Source organism: Aplysia californica, unplaced genomic scaffold (assembly GCF_000002075.1).
Source record: "Aplysia californica isolate F4 #8 unplaced genomic scaffold, AplCal3.0 scaffold00027, whole genome shotgun sequence".
NCBI classification, from domain to species: domain Eukaryota; kingdom Metazoa; phylum Mollusca; class Gastropoda; order Aplysiida; family Aplysiidae; genus Aplysia; species Aplysia californica.
The window spans coordinates 973,904-997,156 of record NW_004797297.1 but is presented as its reverse complement, the minus strand read 5'-3'; the positions used below and the strand labels follow the sequence as shown (position 1 = coordinate 997,156).

Sequence of the window (23,253 nt, the reverse complement as noted above, 5' to 3'; positions counted from 1 at the left end):
GTCTTTGTGTTTGTGCAAGTGTCAGTGTGTGAGTGTGTGCGTATATGTGCAAGTATATGTTATATATGTTTATGTGCCTGCGTATGTGTATGTTTGTTTTTATGTGTTTTTTGTGTGTATGTTTGTGCGTCTGTGTGTGTGTGTGTGTGTGTGTGTGTGTGTGTGTGTGTGTGTGTGTGTTTGAGTATGTGTGTGTGTGTGTGTGTGTGTGTGTGTGTGTGTGTGTGTGTGTGTGTGTGTGTGTGTGATAAATTTAGTATGCAGTGAATTATGGCCCGTATACACCCAGAACAAATGTAACGCACTGTGTCACACCTCACGGATAACTAGTTCTAATGATGCGTTTGCATTTGCTGTAACTACGACGTCCCTTTGATGACGTCACGATCATAGCTTTCTTTGTTTCCATTACGGAAGATATCTGTTCAGCGATACGAGCGGCTATATTATTATTCCTGCCTACAACTTCAAAGAGTTAGTCACACTCCCAACAAAATCTCAACGTCCCCTGCTTCACTGCCTATGTGCCTATGGATCAAAGTGCTGTTCAGATTTGTAATTTAAAAAAAAACCATCAAGCCAAGATTGTGCGTCGATTTGTGACGTGTGTTTGTCGGGAGGAGATGGGAATAGCGAGGGCTTTTTACCCCTATCGTTCCCGAACCGATGGACTGTCTAACACTGGAATAGCGAGCAGCTCCTGAATAGAGATATGATTACATGTATTTTCTTTTCAGGGTAATCGGTACTAACTCTTCCGGCTTCTCTTTCTGCGTTCAGCAGGCTTGAGACTGTAGCCATAATAATATGCCTATCATTTAAACAATAAGCTTATGTCTCCGCTTTCCTCTTTAGCCTTCTTCTTGTTGCATCACATGTCTCCGTGTCATTCTTGTTGATCATGTGTCGTGATTATATCCATTTTGTTCTAGAAAAAGAATTGTTCCTTGGTGATCTGCTGTTTGAAATGATTTACATTCAACTCAAAATTATTATTATTTGACAGAATTCTATAATACTATGATAAACTCCTCCTTGGTGTTTGACAAGGACTGTAAGGACGCTCAGAATTAAGTTTAAACCTCAACAGTAATTCAGTATCACCCTCAGTTCGCTGTCTCTCATTATTGCTGATGATGTGTATATGCTTTTTAAAAAGGTTTAATAACCACTGTGTAAAATTGTTCAAGATACCAATTTTCTTGTGAGGTCTTATTTTTCATCCAGACCTTATTTCGACACGTCCTCGTGACAAGAGCAAAACAAGGAAAATCTTTAACTTCACGACAGACATTCCTACACACACTAAGCTGACCAGACCGGTTACTAAATTAGCGACACCAACTACATGTGTATTTTTACCTGTAACAAAAAAAAATCTATTAAGGAAAAACGACGCGCTATTCCAATGCTAAAAGAGCTTCCAAATCCAGTATTGAGTATTACCCACGTTAGCTATTCCAATGCGTAGCTGTGTTTGTGAATGTTTGTGTTTATTTGTATTTGTGTGTGTGTGTGTGTGTGTGTGTGTGTGTGTGTGTGTGTGCCTGTGCTGGCACGTGGATATGTTTTACTGGTACTCGTTGTATCATTCGTGTTTCTTCCGTGTGGTTGTCTATGTCTTCATTTTTCTAGTCATGACTATATTGCTGCTACGGGCGCATGAAATCTAAAAACATTTTTTCCTAGAATGGAAGGAAATGGGAGGGAATGCTTGACTGATCACCTCGTGAGTGCGGCGTGAGAATATCGAATAGACAAGGTTGTGAAATCTGCAACGTTAAAAAATAAATCAAAGAAGTGATTGATGAGGTGTGTCAGTTTGTTTGTTTGAGTTTGTGTATTAAATCTTGTCGATATTTCACCCCCGCCCAAACCAGATACAGAATCAATATTTTCTTTCAAGTTGCTGGTGCAGTTCTCATTGGCCCTCAACTTCAAGAGAAAAATGGGGGGGGGGGGGGGGGGGGGGGGTATCAAGAAGGAAAAGAGGGGTTGAGATACCACTCGGAATGAAATTTGAATCCCTGCCGTATTTGTCAATTTCATAACCAGCTGTTCAGCAGCGACAGGCCTTGGCGGACAGATCTGATGCTAAATATGGCTGCACTGTTAGATTGTGTTATAATCTCCTCCCGTTTAGGCAACGAAGAGGTGCATTGTTAAAAAGTCTGCAAATGAAAGAGCCGCAAAGAACATGTTGAACAGTTATGGAAAGAACTCGTTCAGTAGATAGTGAGGTGTGGTAACTTGTAAGCAAGGTACACATAACAAGTTTCTAGACTTAAGACGATTTTAAATAAAAAGGGAATACTGTTTCCTTTGCTGGTGGTGCCTTCAGATTTTGACATTTCGTTCGTCGCTCCGATTTGGCGGCCTGAACACTTCATGGCATAGCATATGCAATGGCCATACCTTAGCCCAGTTTTTGTAAACCTTTTTTTTAATAGCAAGTGACCACTTTTTCTATCTTGAAGAGGCTAAAGGTCTTGTTCCTTCCACCAACACGTAGTTCCAAGTGGGACATTAAATAATACCTGTAAGTACGTGGGTGACCCCCCCCCCCGCCAAAAACGAAAAAAACCAAAAAAACCAACAACTACCAATTCACCCCCAAGTGAGCGATATCACCCAGGTTGGCAAGCACTGACGTAGACCTTCACACAAAGTCCAATGACAGTCCTCATAATGTGGTGGTCATTTCTAGACACCAGTACCTCTATAATAATGACAGCAAGGATTACTCTCTTTACTTCTTTTTTTTTTTTGCTTGCATGTTTTCTTCATTTTTCTATGCCTTTTTAAAAACAAGCGTCCTATGTATGATCTTTTCTTTGAGGGTTTTCAAATCTCTCGAGGGCAGGGCCTATCCTGATCCCGTTTACCCATCCAGGAAATGTCATCGGCGGGTACAACAGGGAGTTCCCTTTTTCAAATCGAATCTCTGGTTGTTTGAAGAAACCATTAAGTGTGTTCACTTTTCCCTTTAGATGAAATGTCAAGCTCAGATGTTTGCGAAAGAAAGCTAGCCCGGCCTAAGAAAAAACATCGATTACTCATGTGCAATTCCACATGGCAATTCAGATAAGGATTGACGTTTGACTGATTTGCTGGTGTTTCGGATGCTTGCTCATAATGTGTAACATAAATCCATAACAAGCTAGAATGTTGTATCCCATTCATCCAGGGATGCCCCTAACAGGCAGAGTCGAAGCAGGCCGTCTCCAAATGAACAAAATTGTGTCAGTAAGGGGGTGGGATTGGGGGTGGGGGGCTAACAATAACAAGTTACTTAATATAGATCTATCTGCGAAGCAGACTGTGTCAGACTAAAAACAAAAAGTCGATACACTGGTAACTTTTTTTTTTTTTTTTGAGTCATGAATATGTTTCATTGGTAATAGTCATTTCACCTGTTTATAATTTAAATCTACTAACGTCCTGCTTATGAACTTAGCAAATAAAGCTATATCTGATTAGATCACTTTAACAGAATGGAAAAAAATTCTTAAGATCGACGACCACAGATCCACATCATGTATTGTTCAGCGATTGTTCTTCTTGTTTTTCTTGTTGCCAGAAAAGCAATTCTGAAATACGGGACACCGAATCCGACAAGGGAAAGATAGTTTATGGAATATCTCCGTCTTTCTAACTTTTTTCACAGCCCGAGTTGCAAAAGCTTTAACCTTTTCTTACTGTGGCAGTAAACATAATACTACTTGCCCAAATGACAAAAGTAAAGAAGAAGGAAGAAAGAAGTAGATAATATGGAGACGATTCAGTAGGATATGTCAAACGTATTCCCCTTTTTGAGAGTTTGCATCTCTTTCCAATGTACAATGTAATATTACTACCCGTACCCCCAAAAGCTGACCTCTCTGAAAATGAGTAACTGTATAAAAATGAATGCGGTTACCTCTATCGATTCATTGACAAAATTGCAGCTTTCTCGATATTCGTATTAAAGGGTAAAATATTATATAACTCAATTCAAAATTTCTAAAAATGTTTCCCCTTCACCATTCACTTTCATGGGTTAAACAAGAGTGCCATAATGCGTAATTTAATGTTTTGCGTATCCAGCTCTACTCTTTGAACCTTTTTGCGGCCAGCCACTGTGCCAGGGCTATCCCAAACTGCGTGGGGTGCATCCGAAAGGGAAGACGAAGCTATTATTAATTTGACACGAATCATCATAGGTTGATAACTGAGCACTTGTCTGTTCCTAAATGACAGGGGGAGTAAATAATACACATGAGACGCCAACCTCAGTAAAGTGAAACGGGGGACAAACGAGTTGTAACGAGTTTGAGTAAGCTGACATTTTCCCACCAAAGAGATGAAGCCGAGATAATTATTATGTCTTCTCTTGAAAAAGTTTTGCAGCTCTCCATCCACTTGCTGCTGTACAAATCCCACCTTTCGAAATTCTTAGAATAGATCGTAATGGAGACAACACATTGTGTTGATAACGAAGATTCATTCGCGTTCAGCCACAACAAGGCAATATGATTTGTTTACGAACACATCTCGCTGATTGGGCAAGCTAAACCGTATAAGGGAAACTAACAATGAAAAGCGTACAGCTGAACGATTACCTCCCTTCCACGTAAAACTATAAGTACATCTCTGACCACAGAATTCTACACTAAGTGTAGAATTCTGTGTCTCTGACTGAGCTTCGTGCTATCGCATATATTATTATTATTATTATTATTATTATTATTATTATTATTATTATTATTATTATCATATAATCATTATTATTATCATCATCATTATTATTATTATTATTATTATTATTGTTGTCATTATTATTGTTGTTATTGACACTTTCCACAAAGGGGGCTTGCGGGGAGAGGTGGTGGTATTACTGGAAAACATCTTTATTATAGTAAGGTTTTTAGGTGTTCTGTGTACAGGCTGCACAATAACATGGTGTACCGTTATAGCAAAACAGAACAGTCAGTTTGAAATCAGGTCTAGCTTTTAGAATCATTCATTGTTGAATGTATCTATTATTTAGCTATCTTCCTTTCAGGTATGAGTTCTGAGAATTAGAGATTCACCAACCCTTTAGAAAACCTTTCTGATTATAATCAATTCAAAGAGAAGAAGCGTTTTGAATTCACAGTACTAAGATTTTAGGTGCACTGTGATAATATCAGTCAGCAAGACAGAAAGATAGCTCTTTATGGTTAACTCATCTGAGACCTTTTTCTCTGTATAATGCCTTCAGAGCTGTCTTTGTGTTGAGGCAAGTTCGGAGCCGTTGAAAGGTTTATGGATAATAAACTTACCTGTAATATAAATGAAGCCATTTGTTCTTACTTTAAACAAGATTGTTAAATTAGCCGTTAAGTGTCATCAATCCTTTGAGCTGAATAATTATGAAATTTGTCCATTGTCTAGGGAAGTTCTTCATCCGTTACAAGCATGCCACACGCCACTCTACTAGCTCTAGAAAGATTGATACCTCGCAAATAATCCATTCCATCCTAATTGGCTTCCTTTGCCTCGTTGACCCCGTCCGTCTTGTACAGTAGGTCACAATTACTCATGTCGATCGTGAGGTGTCGTGAAGTCTGTTCCGTGTCACAATTCTATTCAGACAGCTTATACAGACAACAATCCATCAGTATCCACAAGTATACACAACACCCACTCATACACATTATGCATACACTAGCACGAACGCACGCACGCACGAACGCACGCACGCATGCACAATATGCATGATACCGTCAGAAAAACACTGAAAGACCACTGAAGATCTTATCAGTTATGATTTTTACGTGAAAGTAAATTTTGTTTTAATGACCAACATATCATTATTATATGTGCTTAAATATCCAACAGACAAAGGAGAGACAATGATAAACTTCGAAAAAAGAGAGTGCGCACAGGAACAGAATTATTTAAGGAAAACAGTTTTAAATGTAAAGGAATACAAATAGCTTGCAAAAAAATGCAATACATTCAATGAGAACCGAGAATGGCAGTCACATATCATATCAATGACTAAAAAAACCCAACACACACACAACATAGTACACTTCGTCCGAGACTAAGTTTCACGAGCCGAGCATAATATTGTTATCATGAAGAGAAATATCTTTCTCATTGGTCAACAGGGGGGAAATCCCACGAGTGAAATTAATGGTCTACTTTAGTGATGACGAAACTGTCATTACTTTTTCTCTATGTATCCGGTAGAGTGTTCATGGGATCTTCAATTACTTTTTGTGGGGCCATGATTTGATATTTCAAGGGAAAGCAACAATGTATAATGTGCAAATTTTGCTGCATCTGATCTTTCCAAGTTACACTAATATTTCCTCTATTTTTAATTTCATCATCACATAAAAAGTCTAATTTAGTCTTAAAATAAACGTCAACTTTTTATTATTTATTATTAAAAGAGAGCATGTTCTCTTTCGGGATGAAATATTATTGTAAGGTGTCTATATTTTCTCACAAAGGTAGCAGGTAGTGTTGATAGTCCGTTATTAGGCTACTGGAATCGTAATCGAGAGATTGTAGGCTCGGGAGTTCGAAGCTCAACTCAGCCCTACATGTTGTACTTTGAAGAGGCACTGTTTACGATTTGTTCCCTTTTTTGGCTCGGTCCTATCGGAGATGAACGTTAAACTTGGAGGCCCTGCTTCTTAGATTACCTCAAAGTGTTGCAAGGGGCGTTTAAACTACATAATTTCGCACTTTTTCCCCAGAAAGGTAGGACAAGAAACAAGGGCAAAAACTGTTCTTCAGTAAAGCGTAACAGGTATATTACTATGATAAAAGTTCCTTTGTATATGCTCAGACTTCATTTTCCAATTCAACGACTCAAACACCACATAATATAAATATCAAATGCTTTGGGTTGAAAACCTTTCCCAAGTTTTGAAGACCAGTGATACACCTGGCATCTAAAAAGTGTGCGTAGGATACATAACAACAGGCTGGAAGTCTCTGAGAAGACAAAACAGAAAAATCGTAAAACGGGACTTAACTTATTTCGACACTATTTCGACAAATAAAGACTAAACAAGGTAGCATGTTTCAAAGAATACTAACAGACTGGTCATGCTCTCTTTTTCCAGGGCATTACCTTACCAGATCGTAGCAAACAGGCTGAGAGGAGTATATATATTTTTGAAGTTCAAAAGATCCTGATGATGTTAATAGGTAGAGATTGAAAATACTGGTATATACTCTGCCAACAAAGCCATGAGCTTTGCCATCTATTTAGATGCAGATAATATGTCCATGAACAACCAAGTAAATCATGTTATTCGATGTATGTACCTTGATCTCAGAGGAACAAGAAAAGTAAGGCACCCTTTTTCAACTAATATTTCATGCATGCTCTCTGTTTCTCTTGTCATGGCAAAGCTTGACTATTGTAATTTTGTTTCATCTGGAATTTCATTAAAGCTAATGAAGAAATTGCAAGTGGTCCAAAATAACACCGCAAGACTAGTGTTGAAGAAAAAGAAGAAATATACTGCTTCAGAAATGTTAAAAGCTCTGCATTGGTTTCCAGTTGATAAAATAATCCAATATAAAGTTTCTACCATCTATATGTCCTTTCCATGATGACATTGTCACTGCTTCTTTAAAAGAGCAAGAAATAAGGCAACTCCAGGATCAAGTTCAACCTTGAAAGACTCAAAGACACAACCATGTTAGAATGTGTTCAATAAAACACAGGAGGAAAGTTTGCTCCACGCCTAGCGCTAAATCAAAATGACACAGAAGTTGGCTCCCTGATAAACACATTCAACACCGCCATGACAGAAAAAGCAAATGAGCTCCTTGAGAAACATCGCGTAAAAAAGAAGCCCTGGGTCACAGATGACATCCTTGACCTACATGACAAACGAAGAGCTCTGAAGAACAAGAAAAATTAACCAGAATTTTTACGAACAGTTTGTTGATAAACGCTGATATGTTTTGTTTTAACTACTGTCCCTTAAGTGTATATAATTAATGTATGGTTGTGAAAGTTCTTTTTTATGAGGTTGAACTGGATTTTCTTGTTACTGTTAAATATTTCATCTTATGTGAATCGTTCAGTGATCATGTGATTGAATTGAAGTGCTCAGAACTTATACTCGTATGGGATAGAGTGCTATATATATAAAAGCAATCTATTATCATTATTATTATATAAAGCGACACCAACTTCGTATTTATCCCCGGAGAAACCTTGCTCACTTCTAAATGTCCTATTGTGTGTATGTCTTGCATACGTCCTTATAATTATCATGCCGTGAGTGCTATATCAGCTGTGCATCTTAAAAATAAGACGACTTATTGATAAAATTCACCAATTAATTTATTAAAAATTTTGACGATACTGGCCATGAAATAATTTGGGACCTCTTAGTTTGAATGCAGTCAGGAGGATTTTTAAGGTTGGTCAGTTTTTGTTCAGGGGCGGGAGGGGGGTGGGGATTGGGCAACCATATCTTAAAACATTGCATGAACGTACTTTCAGAAAGCTGTTGCTGCCACGATAGCACAAAGAGATGTGTTTGCTTTTCGTATTCTCTTGACCTCCAAATGATAAAAGCTCAACCTCCTAACCCCCCTCCCCCCCCCAAAAAAAAAGAGAAGATCAAGATACTGTAACGGTACATTACATAGTTAGCTCCCTGAAAACTTCAATGAGAAAGCTGGAGCTCCAAAGGTAAAGCATTCTTGTCACCAACATTTGGTTTAATAATAATGAAATAATCATTGTTTTCTCCTGCACAAGCTCTCATCAAATGTCTTCCTGTATTTGGAACTCATATTGTAATAAACAAAGATATTGATGCTTGAAGCTACTGCTTCAGAAAACATTCCAATAACGGCTATAACTCGGTTAAGATTCGCGTATCGGCCGATGAAGTTCAGCTCTGGCACAAAAGCCCGTGTTGTCAACAGAGCTGTACTGGGCGTGAAACTGATGATATAGATAGCCGCGATGACGACGACCATCCGGGCCACACTTCTGTCCTTCCCCGACATGTTGTCTCCTGAAACGATCGAGGCTCCTGAAGCGCTACTCCGCCACTTTGCTTTTTTGATGAGCTTGATAACGATAACCAAAGTGCAGACTGTGACGATTGTAAACGACGAGAAAGTCACCAAGAATTCTGTAATGATTAAAGAAATTTCCAGTACTTCCTTTCTATTTTCTGTATAAAAGATCCCTATAAGAGTTCTGTTTCTCTTAGGCACAAACTTCCAATCGTAATAAGAAGTGTAGAATGTGGGGAACAGAGTCATTCCGAGTAGCACGAAGAGAGTCACATTGAAGACAATTGCTAATTTTCTGGTAATTATGGATTTCACTTTGAGAGGCAGTGCAATGCACAGACAACGTTCAAACATGATAAATGCAGTAACCCAACCCGTTACCTTTGTAAAATATCTGTTGGGGAATCCTGCAGACTGGGACTGAATTTCTGAGGAGATGAATGGAATGTCTGATTCCTCGAACCAGGGGTTTAGGCAGATGTTTAGCCAGAGCTGCGTAGTCAAAGCTCCCAAGTCTCCAATGGCAAGACTTAACAGACTGATATTGACGGTGTCTACTGTCCCTTGTTTAGCGAACACGATGATGTTTAGAATGTTGGCACCAATGCCGAAGACGCAGAACAGGTCGGCTAGCACAACAGCACCAACGACTGTGAAGACATGCTTGGCCTGGTCACTGATCAGTCCTGGAAGGTCATGCTCACTCAGATACGTGTAGTTGTTGGACATCATGCAGACCAAGATGTTTTCTTTCCTGTTTATAATTTTTAAGCACCCTCTAAGGCCACAGTATACACGTTCATGCGGTCGGTTGCTTCTGTGAGTCAAAGAGTAGCGTCCCGACAAAATTAAATCAATGTATATCATGTGATGATTGAAAAAATGTACTACTTTATGAGGTTCTGGGTAGGAAAAAGACAAAATTGGATTTGAAGGTTAATTATGCTTGCAAACCGATAACATAATGTACAAAATATTTTGGTTTCTCTTTGAATTAGCTTCTCGCTATTTTCCCAGGGCAAATTCAGTTTGATCCTGCGATGACTAAAGCGACTAAACAAGACATTGCCTAATAAAAACTACTGCTCTCGTCCATAGTCTTGATGATTTAACTCAAAACTCTATATGATTGATGTTTGCCTATATGTCTCCGGTGGGTCCCTCACCTTTTGACTTCTCGTACAAAGAAAATAATTGTATGATTTCTTTTCCAAAACAACAATACATCGGCTCATTATATAGCACAGTTATTCAATTCAACTGTCGATTTCTTTCCTCACTACTAAGTTGCCAAGTAGTGGTATTGAAACTTTCAATTATTGAAGGGAAATAACAATAGCAACTGACAACACACTTATAACGCCCATTATCTGATCGATAAGTGCGGTATACTTCTGAAATAACTAGCAATTTGTAATCCAACGCGTTATTAAGTAGATATTATTCTCTGACTCCGATGGAAAAATAACGTCTGTTTAAGGAATAACAAGGCAACTGTCTTGGTAGACATAGCATCATTCCATTTGACTTACTCGTCTTTTTGAACTGACATTACTGTTGTTAGTTGTTTCTCTTGTGAGTGTATGTTATTAAACAATTTTTAGAACAAAAGAATGCGTTTATCACCTCTCGGTGTTCTCTCTCTCTTTGATCTGTTTGAGCCAGTTACAGAGCACTGATTGACAATGACACCTCTTGTGTTTCAAACCGCTTGCGACGTAGATCTACGAAGTAATTGCCTGTTGTATACCAAGCGTGATTACATACCATGCACGCCTGCACTGTGGAAAACTAGAAGTTGCCTCCTTTCTGCCCTCTATAATATTTCGAAGATAATTATCTCTACAACAAAGGTGCGTGTCGAGAAAATGCGAAAAATATGAAAATGTCTGTACACTAGGAAAACAGAATATCCGTTAAGAGGTTGCGTTTTCTATATATTCAGCTGTCGTTATATCATATAATATAATAGTAACATGTAACTCAGATGTAGCAATGTTTAAGATATATTTGCCTTATGCCTCATGTACCTCTTAACACAGTTCTGGGCAGATGACTTAGACAAGTGGTCGCAAAGCAGGGTGATATCTTCCACACGTGGCCACACTTATTAATTTTATTTGGAGGTGGAGATCACCCGGCCAGTAACAGGTGTTATTTCTCTCTCTCTCTCTCTCTCTCTCTCTCTCTCTCTCTCTCTCTCTCTCTCTCTCTCTCTCTCTCTCCTTGAAATTACATGTAGGTGTGCGCTACGATAATTTCAGCCTCTTAAAGATTGCACCTGTGGGTGCTGGCGATAAAAAGGGCAACCCAGCACTGATTTAAGCCACCTTTTGTTGTTTAAAGTTATTTTTATACTCATGAAGAGCATGTCACCATATGAACGGGTATCTATCCCTGCACGTAGATATGTTATGTAGCATTCTCCATTGAGCCTGCTCCTTAGATTTACGTCACTTAGAACACCCTGCGTATTTTCGTCAGCAAAACCTTCCTTGAATAAACTGCACGAGACAAAGAAAGATCTTTTTGCAGTTAGCAGTAGGCCATTTTACTGCACCAAACAAAAAAGTGCTCTATCTTTAAAAGGCTTGGTGAGTTTCACAACCTTCCTTTGTTTGTCACTAGCTTAACTTTACTAATCGAAAACAGTAGATTTATTTTATAAAGCAAGTCGTCCGCGTCTTAGCCTCTTTACTGCTGAGTAGACGTATGTTCTGGCTTGTATTCTCCACTCTCGTATTGTTTCATTTGGTTAACAAGAGAAGTTTTGGTTGGTATAGTTAGAGCTTGTGATTTTGTTTATTCTGAAACAATTCTCTGTGTTTAAATATTCCTTGAGTTAACATTTTATCTTGTCAGTGCTGATGTTGATGGACATTTTCAGCAGTGAAGGGGTTCTCAAAAAAGCATGCGTCTACTCGTTTTCTATTGGGAAACTTTCTTCAAGATCTCGTGAAATTACCGTCCAAGATTGTATGAGTATTAAGTTTGGAAAGTTGTGTTGTAGAAGTTGCATCAGGGGGGACCTAAATTATTACGCTGGTTTTGTAGACAACGTGTATCAAATCATTGTTTTATATATGAACTCTTGGACGGCCAGTTTGCAATGTAAGTACCAGCACAGCCGCGTACCACCCCAAATCACCTGTCAAAATCACACCGAGGTTGACTCTTATCTGAGATTGTACTCCGGCCTTGCCTTCCAGAGTCAAGGTTGTGAACTACTGGATGAAATCGTGAGTCAATGACAGAAGTCTGAAAATCGATACATTATTTCTACCTTGAATACGAAAGAGTGTCAAGTCCGCGTTGCATACAAAACCAAAAGTTAAATGAACTGGAGACATTCGTCAGTTCACATGCTTAAATGGTTTTCCAACTCAAATGTCCCTTTGCACGTTGTACTGTTGCGAAACATTTTCTCAAACTCGTAAGTCAATCCTCACGAGTACAGCTTTTAAATCCTCATAGAGACATTTCTCTTCAAATATCATTGGGGACAACATAATCTCACCATAACAGTTTGAAACCTAATTTCAGTATGCGTCATAGTGTTCCACTTTTCATGATGAAACACAATAATCTCTTCTAAATGAGAAAACAATCTAGCAGGAACAATTGTTTCAAGTTGGCAGTGTTTAGACTGTACTTAAGAAGGCTATTTGATAAATCATTCGACTAGGTTAATCTCCCCTCATTGACAAATTTGTGCAGTACAAATACGGTGAACAGTTATTACCAAAGATTACGAGAAGACTGGACTAACAACGTTAGGGAGTAACGCTAAAATGTCATCGTGTGGCACTCAGTGTTGCTACCTTTTTATTCATAGTACAGAATCGAAACATGAAAATACAGCAGAAAAATTGGGTCACCCTGTAATTGTTCTTTCTTATATCAATAGATCTTTCAACATAAGGCCAGATTACAAAATTCTGAAGAACTTTAAAAGTACACTCGTAGATACCTCTTGTTGAATATTTTACAATTTTTTTTTAATTTGCGTACAAAAAAGTTTGTTAAAATTTTCAACCGAACACTGAACTCAATTTCTCTCTAGCACTTGAAGAATTATTTACTAAAGTGCTCGAAGCAGTTTCCCCAGTGTCTTTAGTGGAGCGGTTCGGCGCTTCGCTGTCACACCCAGGAGACCCAAGTTTAATTTCCGAGTTGGGAAAAAATTTGTGTCGAGTATCTCGGTCTGTCTTATGAGATGTTGTATCCCTCACAGCCTGGGGATTGGTCCTGACAGGCAAGGTCGGGGGTCCGCCTCTGAATCATCTAAATTGTGTCGATGGCGTCGTGTAAAAGGCTTACATTTTAAAAAATATAATAAAGTAAAAGCAATTTCACTATATCTGCGCTTCGACTACGATCATAATATAAAAAGTAAATGACATCCTCACTAATAACAGTTTTTTTAAAGCTATCAACAGCAGGGTTATCAGGTGCCTAAACATCAATAACCTTAGTTCATAAGGGAAATGCTTTTGTGCAGACATATATGTCTATTGTTTTTGTTTATCAACGTTTGAAACAACAAAAAGGTAAAGAAGATTCTCCAGTTCCTTTATTCTTGAATAACAAATATACCATAAGTGCAGAATTTAAAAAAAAAACGTTTTGTGCTGACAGCTAACTTACAGCAAAGTGTGCTCATAGCTGACTACGATCTTATGAAAAATCTGATATCCACAAAAATATCAGGTTCTTTAAAGCAAACAACAGCAGGTTTATCACATGTCAAAACATCAAAAACCTTTGTTAATAAGGGAAAGCTTTTGTATAGGCACTTGTATATTGATTTTTTAAATGTTTGAAACAACAAAAAGATAAAGAAGATTCTCCAATTCCTTTATTCTTGAAAAACAAATATAGCATAAGTGCAGGATTTTTAAAAATCATTAAAAATTTGGGTTGACAGCTAACTTACAGTAATGTGTGCCCATAGCTGACTGCACAAGCATTACAGGGTAGACAGCATAAAGCCGTAGCGTATTTCTTTAATGTCTCAATGTTCATTACACGCCTCATAGCACAATCTCTAAGCAGTGCTCATACGGCAAAACTACACACCAAAGAAAAAGGTAATACAAACTAGAACAAAGACAAGTAAATGAAGGTGACGCGAATTATATTATTATGAAAGGATCAAAATGTCCGTTCCTGATTTTGTTTTGTTTTGTATTGCTTTATTTTTTGTAGAGGAAAATATAGCCGTATCGGATAGTCATGCCTGTGCTAGTCTTCTAAACGGAGGATAGGAATGCGAGGGATTCTAGTGGTTGTTAAAAGAGGGTCTCCCATTATAGGTCAAGGGCTGCTAGGAAATTTGTGGTAAAATCAGACATAGAAGCATTTTCCAACCAACAACTTCTTCTTCCCCTAAGTTATATTATGTTTAAGAAAGACGGGTTCTAGTGTCTTTACAGAGGTGTCTTGTGCAGCATATCTTACATAAACATAATAATTTTTATAGAAGGCAAAACTAGAAGGCAAACATAAGGATTGGAGCCCACAGTATTATGCAAGTGGTAGGAAAGCAGTCATTTGAGAGGGTTCTGAACCTGCATTAAGAATGTAGCTTTTACCAGAATTTGTGTAGATCTATATCCAAAGGCTGCAGAACTCAATGAGGTTGAAGAGACTGGACCCATGCTTAAACAGTAGGGTGAGCACTCCAGGTCAACTCGCTCGCCATGCAGTAACTTTCCCCTTTAAACGTTTAGAAGAATAATACATGCATGTTCAGAGAATTGTATGCGGATAGTTGGAAAGCATCACTGGCAGGTCTTACTTGTTTATATTCCTTCTGTTATCACTGTCTGTCTGGTTTACTTTTTCCAAGCATAAACATTTATTTAGTGGGTTGATGTGCGTCTTCCTACTCAAACAAACATACATAGAGAAAGGTATGCGACTAACATTTTTCAATCAATGACTCCATATTATTTCTTTTCAGACTTGGAAAAGTTGTTGCAAAATAGACGCAGAAGGAACCAAGAATTGCCTTGACGTTGATCGAGTCGGACAAGTGAGGCTGCTTTTTTAAAGGAGTAGAGTACATGTCAGAGCTTTATTATGAAGACATTGCGGTTTGTTGTAGCGTGCCATTTCTCATTGGGCGGAGCAGTTTCACGCAAGGACAGTCATTTCTTCTTTTCAGCTTAAAGCATAAAACTAGTAAACATAATTCAAAATTTGTTGGAAGTAAATTTTATTGCTGGATGTCCGTTTTGGATGCCCCATGTTATTTGGGTGGACCATACCTATTTGTTAGAATTACTCAAAATGTCTATAGTGCAAACTCTTCATTTGTATGCTCTAATAATACAGTTCAATCTGTTCAGTATTCAGTTAATAAAAGTATTTATCGATTATCTCAGATGTTTTAAAGGAAGGACTGAATCAGAAACTTGTTCTTCTGAAACATTTGATTTATCGATTGTGATAATAATAGTAATAATAGCACTATTTATTTTGTTGTATCGGTTGTCCGAAACAGTTTAATAAAACCACGCTTCAAATGTGTTATCAATGGTTGTTTTTTATTTTGTTTCTCTCCTCATTCTTTTCACCTCCTTTCTTTCTCCTACGCTCCTCCTCTTTTTAGCCCCACCTCCTTCCCTTCTTACACACTTTCATCTTTTTTCCGTATAGTTTTCTTTCCCTCTACCTCTATGTCCCTATTCTTTCCCGCCCCTCCCCTGTCTTATTGCAGGGTCTCCAACCCCCCCCCCCCCTCCCGTGTTATTCTCTGCTATTTCTATTTGACATTGCACTCTCCACCACGCGATTTTATTTTAGCCACCTCCCCCCCCCCCCTGCCATCACTCGTTTGTCCGCTCTCCACCACCCACTCCTTTCCTGTGCTTATCAAAATATGTATTTTCACTCAAACTTACGCTACACAACAACATGCAAGGAACAAAACAAACAAAAAAGCGCACAGTGGAGATTTTATTACTCAAATATCGAAACTGGCCTCCTATTCAATCATTCACCCAAGAAAAGGCTTTGTTTTTTTACTCTACATAAAGTCCCTTACGACGGGCGGAGTCACTATTTGGATAAACTGTATTATTACTTCTGAAAATATCGCTATCACACCTGTACAATAGTAAGATACACCACTACACCTTCCTTGATTCCAAATGTATTGACTATGTCTCTTCTTAGGAGCATATCCAGGAAGTCAGATCTAAAGCGAATGGAGCAGTACTTGGGCAATCTGTCTAATCCCTCTGTCTCTCACCCAGACAAGGTTGTATCTCCCCACTGCTTTAGACATCGATGGAGAGCCAAAGGTCACTGCAGATGCGCCTTACACGTATCTCAGCTTCCTCATTGCAACAGCCAACGAATTCTAAGCTTATTATCCAACGGATTCCTTACTGGATCTGTTGGACAGGCAAAGTTGACATCATGCAATACCATGTCGTAGGCATAATATTCTTCTCAGACGTTCCCGATGCCTTGGTAGGCTGTCCAGGCATCTGGTAAATTCTGAGCCCCATGCCAGAACGGCTGAAAGTAGACTCGCTGCTGAGTTGTCTGGAACAATCTGCAGAAGAGCCCGTACATGCAGTATATAATGGATTTTCTAAGAGTACAGCAGTTATAGAGAATGCTACGAGATGACATGATGGAAGGAAACTTTTAGAAAAAATGCATTTGTGTTAGTATGGTCTATAGTTAGTTGTGTTCCTCGTGCTAACCGCATTTACCTAATCATTAACCAAAGGTTATCACTTCAACATTGAAATGGAATTTTGTGTTTTTGTTTATGTGTTTGTTTCAAAACTGACTTTTATAGAATCACACGAATTTGGCGGTTTATGGTTTAACCCAGTCACCCATATGTGCATACACACAAACAAACAAATACACACATACCCACACACAAACACTCACCCACACTCACACACACTCTCTCTCACACACACACACACACACACACACACACACACACACACACACACACACACACACACACACACACACATACACTCTCTCTCTCTCTCTCTCACACACACACACATACACACACACACACACATACACACACACACACACACATACACACACACACACACATACACACACACACACACATACACACACACAATAATTAGTTACATACACGTACCAAGTGAAATGCGTATATTAGGACTCGGTAAAAACACAGTACATGTATATAAATAATATGTAATCAAGCAGAACACAAAGATTTAAAAAGATGTCTGATATTTTCTCCAATAAAAAGTTTCAATTAAAATTCAGAGTAGAACCAGCGGACATGGAGCTTTTAAATCCAATTTTTTCTTGTAGCATTCTTATTTTCTCTACAGGCATCAGTGGTGTAATGGTTAGGAGCTTTTTTCCTGCAGGCAGGAGACTCGAGTTCGATTTCCAAGTGGGGAGAATTGCTGTCGACTGTGTCCGCTTTCTGCTGGGATGCTGTATCCCTTTAATTCTGGGTTGGCCCTGACAGGCAGTGTCGGAAATCGGCCTCCTACAGGACCTTAATCGTGTCGATGGGAGGCGTAAAAACGCCTACATTTATGCTTTTATCCTTAATTATTTTTTTCTTTGAATTGAAAAATTGTATGCATAGTACACAACTAAAACATAGAAAACAATAAACTAAGGACAGACCACTGGTGAGCAAGCACCCCCCATCCTCCCTCCCTTTCTTTTTGTAAGTGATTATTCCAAGAAACGATACTTGAAAAGAGATCTTCAAACAATTCAGAACCCTAAATATTTTTATTCATTTCGTCTCATTTCTCATTCTTTGGCGGTTTTCTCTTTTGAATAATTTAAAATACATTCTGTACACAAGATGAAGGCAATCCTTACAACTGATTCACAAAATATCTTTATTTCTCAATAAGCCACTGACTCAGGCATCTAGAAGTCCCTTGTAAGTAAGCAAGTTTATTCAGTGTTTACGACCATTGGCCCAGATCACATCGCACAAAACACTCATTTGATAAATAAAGTTTCCATAATGAATAAGTAAAGGTTGTGCACATATCTCTTATCATGTGTCAAACATTGCATATTTCTGTCACTGGACTGAGTCAGGCTGGGAGGAATTAACAATTTTCTTTGATGGACAAAAGTGTGATCTTCAATTTCATGAGAGTTACACCTCTCACATAAGGGCGAATTAGTTAATTTCCACCGATAGAGATTGTTATTTTATGGAAGGCTATGGGTTTTTAACAAAGCTAGGACTCTTCTGCTCCAATACCGTGGGAGGTTGGTGATATATTCAGCTGTTTCTTGAAACGGAATTGTAAGAGAGAAAACATTATACTTGCGACAGACTATATAGAAGTTCCTTGAAAGCGTATGATAACAAAGTATAAACTTTATGCATTACGTTTTTAAGCCTTACAATTTCAGGGGAAGGGGAGGGGGATTAAAACTCTAAACCCTTTTATGAAGCCGTTTATTTACACATTTCTTCTTCTTTGTCCTCGTTCTACTTCGATTGAAAGCAACATTACCTCACGTTGAAACAACAACGAATCGCTCTTACACCCACCATTACGACCACGCCATGATAAGAAATTATAACCCCTGTCACGTATATAGGACTAATTTTTCAGTAAGAAACAAATAACCATAAGAGCTGTATTTATAAAGCCTGTATTCACGTTCTAAGGCATAGTGTTCTATGAGCTTCACATCTAATATTACCTAAGCAGACCCTAGAACACGACTCAGAGATATTTCCTACTTCCAGTAAAGCATACTATGCAAGCAGCGAATTTCACGTGCTTGGACACTAACAAAATGATATGATCTTTCATTGTCTATAGCCGGATATCCTTTCTCATCTGGGTGAATCAACAGGAGACAAACAGGATAACCTACAATTTGCCTATCGTGCCAACATGCACGTAGAGGAAGCCATTTTGATGTTTTCAGATAACATCTATAAGAACATAGACACACCACGAAATTACCGCAGACTACTTTTGCAGATTTTTCGTCCACCTTCAACACGATCCAACCCACATAATAGTTTCAAAATTAATCAACATGAAAGTAAACAAGAACATTCAAGCTTTAATTTTTATATTCTTGACCATTTGCCCTCAATATGTAAAACTAAATAGTGTCAAATCCGACCGAATGTTTACAAGCAGCGATGCTCCCAAGGTTGTGTTATCTCCCCTGTTTTGTTTACGCTCTACACCAAAGACAGTACTTTATAAAACAAAAACTTCAAACTTTAAAAAAAAAATTGCAGATGATTCCACTTTCCAAGGCAGTATAACAACTAATGAAAATGAATACAGGGACGCTGTAATTGTATTTACAAAGTGTCATAAAAAACCTTTACAACTTGTTTTATAAATATCTTCCTCCATACTGAAATTTTGCTTTTCAGATTTGTACTTACAGTTTGGAAGCCAAAAGGAATTTGTCTAATATTCATTTTAGATAAGTCCATTGTATGATTTTGCTATATACGGCGCATTGAAAAAACGACCCATTTTCAACCTTGTCGCCATTTTCATAGCATGACGCACTAGTTCTCATTAGGTCTACCACTAAAAGTTGCATGAATTGCACCATATTGCAAGCTACAGCAGTCTAACAAATCAACAGGAGTCTTCAGATATTATTTTTCCAAAATTTTGCTTGCCTGCTGAGATCATGGTTTACGTTTAGTAAAGAGCAGAGAGCTTTTTATATTGAACATTACCTCTCCATAAACTCACCATCCTTGACATTTCATAAGGTCTGCTCACGGCATGGAGAGAATACTTTGGTGCCTTCAAGACCTTTGGCGTCATGAGTAGAGAAGTTCCGATAGTTTGGATCTATAGCGAATCAGAACTAAAAACTTCCTAAAAAAACCTGACCACTTCAGGTCGAACACGCACCATGCACAGCCCTTTAAACGTCACCAGGGGGCAGATTTCAGTAGTCGAGTCCCATGAGACGGCTGTCCGATGACAATTTGCAACTAAGATTTTCCTACACCTCAACAGTCCGTATTCTCAAGGCAGACCTTAACTCATCATCACTGCCTTTCTCACCCTGGATCAGGATATAAGCCACGAACAAACTCTCTCCGCCTTTCCCTATCCTGGGCTAGTCGCTTGAAGACCTTAACTCATGACTGTACAATTTCCATCTTCACTAGGCCGAGATGATATGAATCAGAGCATGGCAACGTGCTCATGATTCCTCGATTGTCTTGAAAAGCGGGATCATTTCCTCAATGACATTTGGTTTAGTGCAAAACACATTTTCACCTTGCAGGATATGTTAACTCCAAAAAATGGTGTCTATTGGGCACCCCACTCCCTATTGTCTCTAGAAACCCCGTCATACTGAATATGTACTGTGTATGTCGCTTTAAACACTCATGGTTAAGCAGGTCATTGGGTTTGGGCGCTACTGAACATTTTGAACGACGCGTTAAAGTGTCGAGTACAAAGGAGGGCATGTAGAGCACTGCTTCTAAGAATTTCAAAATGAATTCGTTAGTTTCTAAAACTCTGTAAAAGAAGTTAAAACATTGGTTAAATGTCACAGGGATGGAAAATTAAATGTCAAAGAGAAAATAATGAAAAAAGTCAACCATTCTTTTCACGACTTCCATTACAATATTTTTTTTAAATTGTTGAACTTTGCGTTTTATGGGTGCTTTTTTCTTTAAGCCATTTCCGTTTTCAAAATAAGTTTCTTCTTCGTGGATTTTATGTCAAAACAAATTAATTTTGAATGAATTATGACTCTTCCAAATTACAGCATTCTAGAACAATTTTTGTGCGATATATTCGGAATGACAAAAGAATTAGTTATAGACTTTAGAGTTAAGAAGGACCTATTGCAATCATTATTTATAAAAGATGGGAAAGTGGAGGTTGTAAACTCCTACAAATATCTTGGAGTAACCATCGGCAATAACATAGACTGACACTCCCACGCTGATTTTGTTAATGAAAAAAAAATATATATCAAAGATTATTTAGGGGGCTCTCGTGACCTAGAGATTAAGGCGTTCTCCTCTCATTCAATAGGTCTCGGGTTTGAATTCGGACAGCGACGGAAAATTTTCTTCTCTAAAAAAACGTTCTCCTCCTCTCACACCCTTTCCTGCTCTCTAACAATATTGTGTTATTTGCTATCCTTCTTACTGTGGCATTTCTGCCACACCCCTGATCCTATGGTAGGTAGGATCTACACCTAGCCTTCTCTGACAAGGGCGGAAAATCTTGGAGCTCCCGTGTGCAAGTTGCGAACGTTAAAGATCCCTTGGTGGGCCAAAATCGATAAGAGTAGGCTTCGTCCGCCACCCGGGCACATTTCAAAATTTCCTACCAACTGAAAATGTTTGGTGTGTCATGCACGCTTATATGACCTTATGCAGTTGCGAGCGCCGTAAAACATTTACCAAAAATGTTCTTTTAAGAAAATTAAGAAATTTTCAAGTTGGTAATAAGATCATGTCCCCTTTTTACGTGTTGCTGTTTTGTATTTGCTGCTGGACTGGAAACTGTAGGGTGCAAGACAAAAAAAATATTAAATCGAAGCATAGAGAAAGCCAGCTAGATCTCTAGGTATGATTTTGATATAACTGATGAAAAATATAAGACTGCAAGCAAAAAAGTAAAATATAAACAGCATTATAAACGACCCATCACGTCCCATTTCTACAAACTTTGTAAGACTACACAGCGGCAGATACGTACCACTAAAAACAAACAAAGAAAGATACAAAATAAGGTTTTAACCCTCTGGAAGTAAAGCAGTTATCGAAATAAAAATTGATGTATATTACTGTTCATTTTTTAAATTACATAACATAATTGGAATATAAAGGCCTGTGATAAATTCCTGCATGTGGTTGAAAGACACATATGATATGATATGTGTATTATTGTAAGATTGATTTTTCTATTCATGTTGAATTTTTTATAAAAGTTATACAGAGCATAATAAATTCTAAGAAAACCTACATGTCTTTTACCCACACCAACATAGAACCACTGAACCTCAGAAGAAAGAGTGCTACACTCGAAACCTGCGAAAGATTTGTGCGATTAGAAGAGACGAACGAAAACAGAAAAATGGCAGATGAGTGGGAACCAAGAACACGCATCCAGAAGACCTTCATGCGAGAAGCAACAAAACTACTGGAGGAGTTTGACCCACCTGAGAACAGAGAACCAATCACCAACATCAGCAGCGAACCTCCTTATTGGCAGGCACCAGAAATCACAATAAGGACGAGACTTCTAGACCCTTTTTGTGACAAAACCACACCAGAAGAAATCTTAAGAACTAATTCCCTAGAGACAGTGGACTCGTATGCTGAAACCCCTATTCATGCAAACACAGATGGATCAGCAACAAACGCAATACGTAATGCTGGATACGGATCCATCTTCAAATTAAATATCGAGACAACCTCGAAGAGAAGAAGCAGATCCAACTCTCTGCCCCATGTGGAACATTCAGCTCCAACTATGAAGCAGACAGAGTTGCCATAGATCACCCAAGACTTTTTTGAAGGCGCAGTATAGTAACACCGGGGGATGTTGCTGTCTTCTCCGAGTCAATGTCAGTACTCCAAGCCGTCGTGGGAGGAGGAGACTACAGAGGTGACAGGAGCATTCTGAGCCTTGTAAAACAAACGCAGGCTCCTACACATACCTACAGACTTACAAAGCCTGCTCTACTCTGGCGCTGACCAGATGACAAGGACATGTGGTTACTTGAGGGAGGCATTGCGCTGCCAAGAGCGAAATGTTCGCAGCTAAAGGGATTTGAAAACAACAACAACAACCCTTCTTGTACAGCCAAGAACAAAATCATCAATGGAACAATAAATTACCATCGTATATATCATCTTATCTTATCTTTTAAGGCCCCAACTGTAAGTATACCGTCTTGGAAATCGCCAGAAAACATTCAATGACTCATTTGTTAATTTAACGTACAATAAGAATGCGTGCACGTCTTGTTCTGATCCGTATGTAAACTGTTGTCTGGTGAGTATAATGCCATGTAAACCTCCGAGAATCAACTGACCCATTCGCTCATAATAAAGAAATACAAAGAATTGCTTCATTTCTGAAAGAGGGTTCTATTCCGAACCAAATTCATATAATTCGCACAAACAATATGTAGCATCTCATACCGTCGTACAAACACAAAAACGTGTTCTCATTATATTATATA

At 38.4% G+C, this 23,253-nt stretch overlaps 1 protein-coding gene across 1 annotated transcript; it reads right to left on the bottom strand.

The window, feature by feature from the left end:
* Positions 1–8,745: 8,745 nt before the first annotated feature.
* Positions 8,746–9,762, bottom strand: LOC101864438 (violet-sensitive opsin-like). Its single transcript, XM_005091292.1, has one exon. The coding sequence runs from the start codon at positions 9,760–9,762 to the stop codon at positions 8,746–8,748; it is 1,017 nt and encodes a 338-aa protein (XP_005091349.1).
* Positions 9,763–23,253: the final 13,491 nt, after the last annotated feature.

Coding starts and splice junctions, on each gene's coding strand:
- LOC101864438 (XM_005091292.1), bottom strand. CDS start 9,762: ATGTCCAACAACTACACGTATCTGAGTGAGCATGACCTTCCAGGACTG.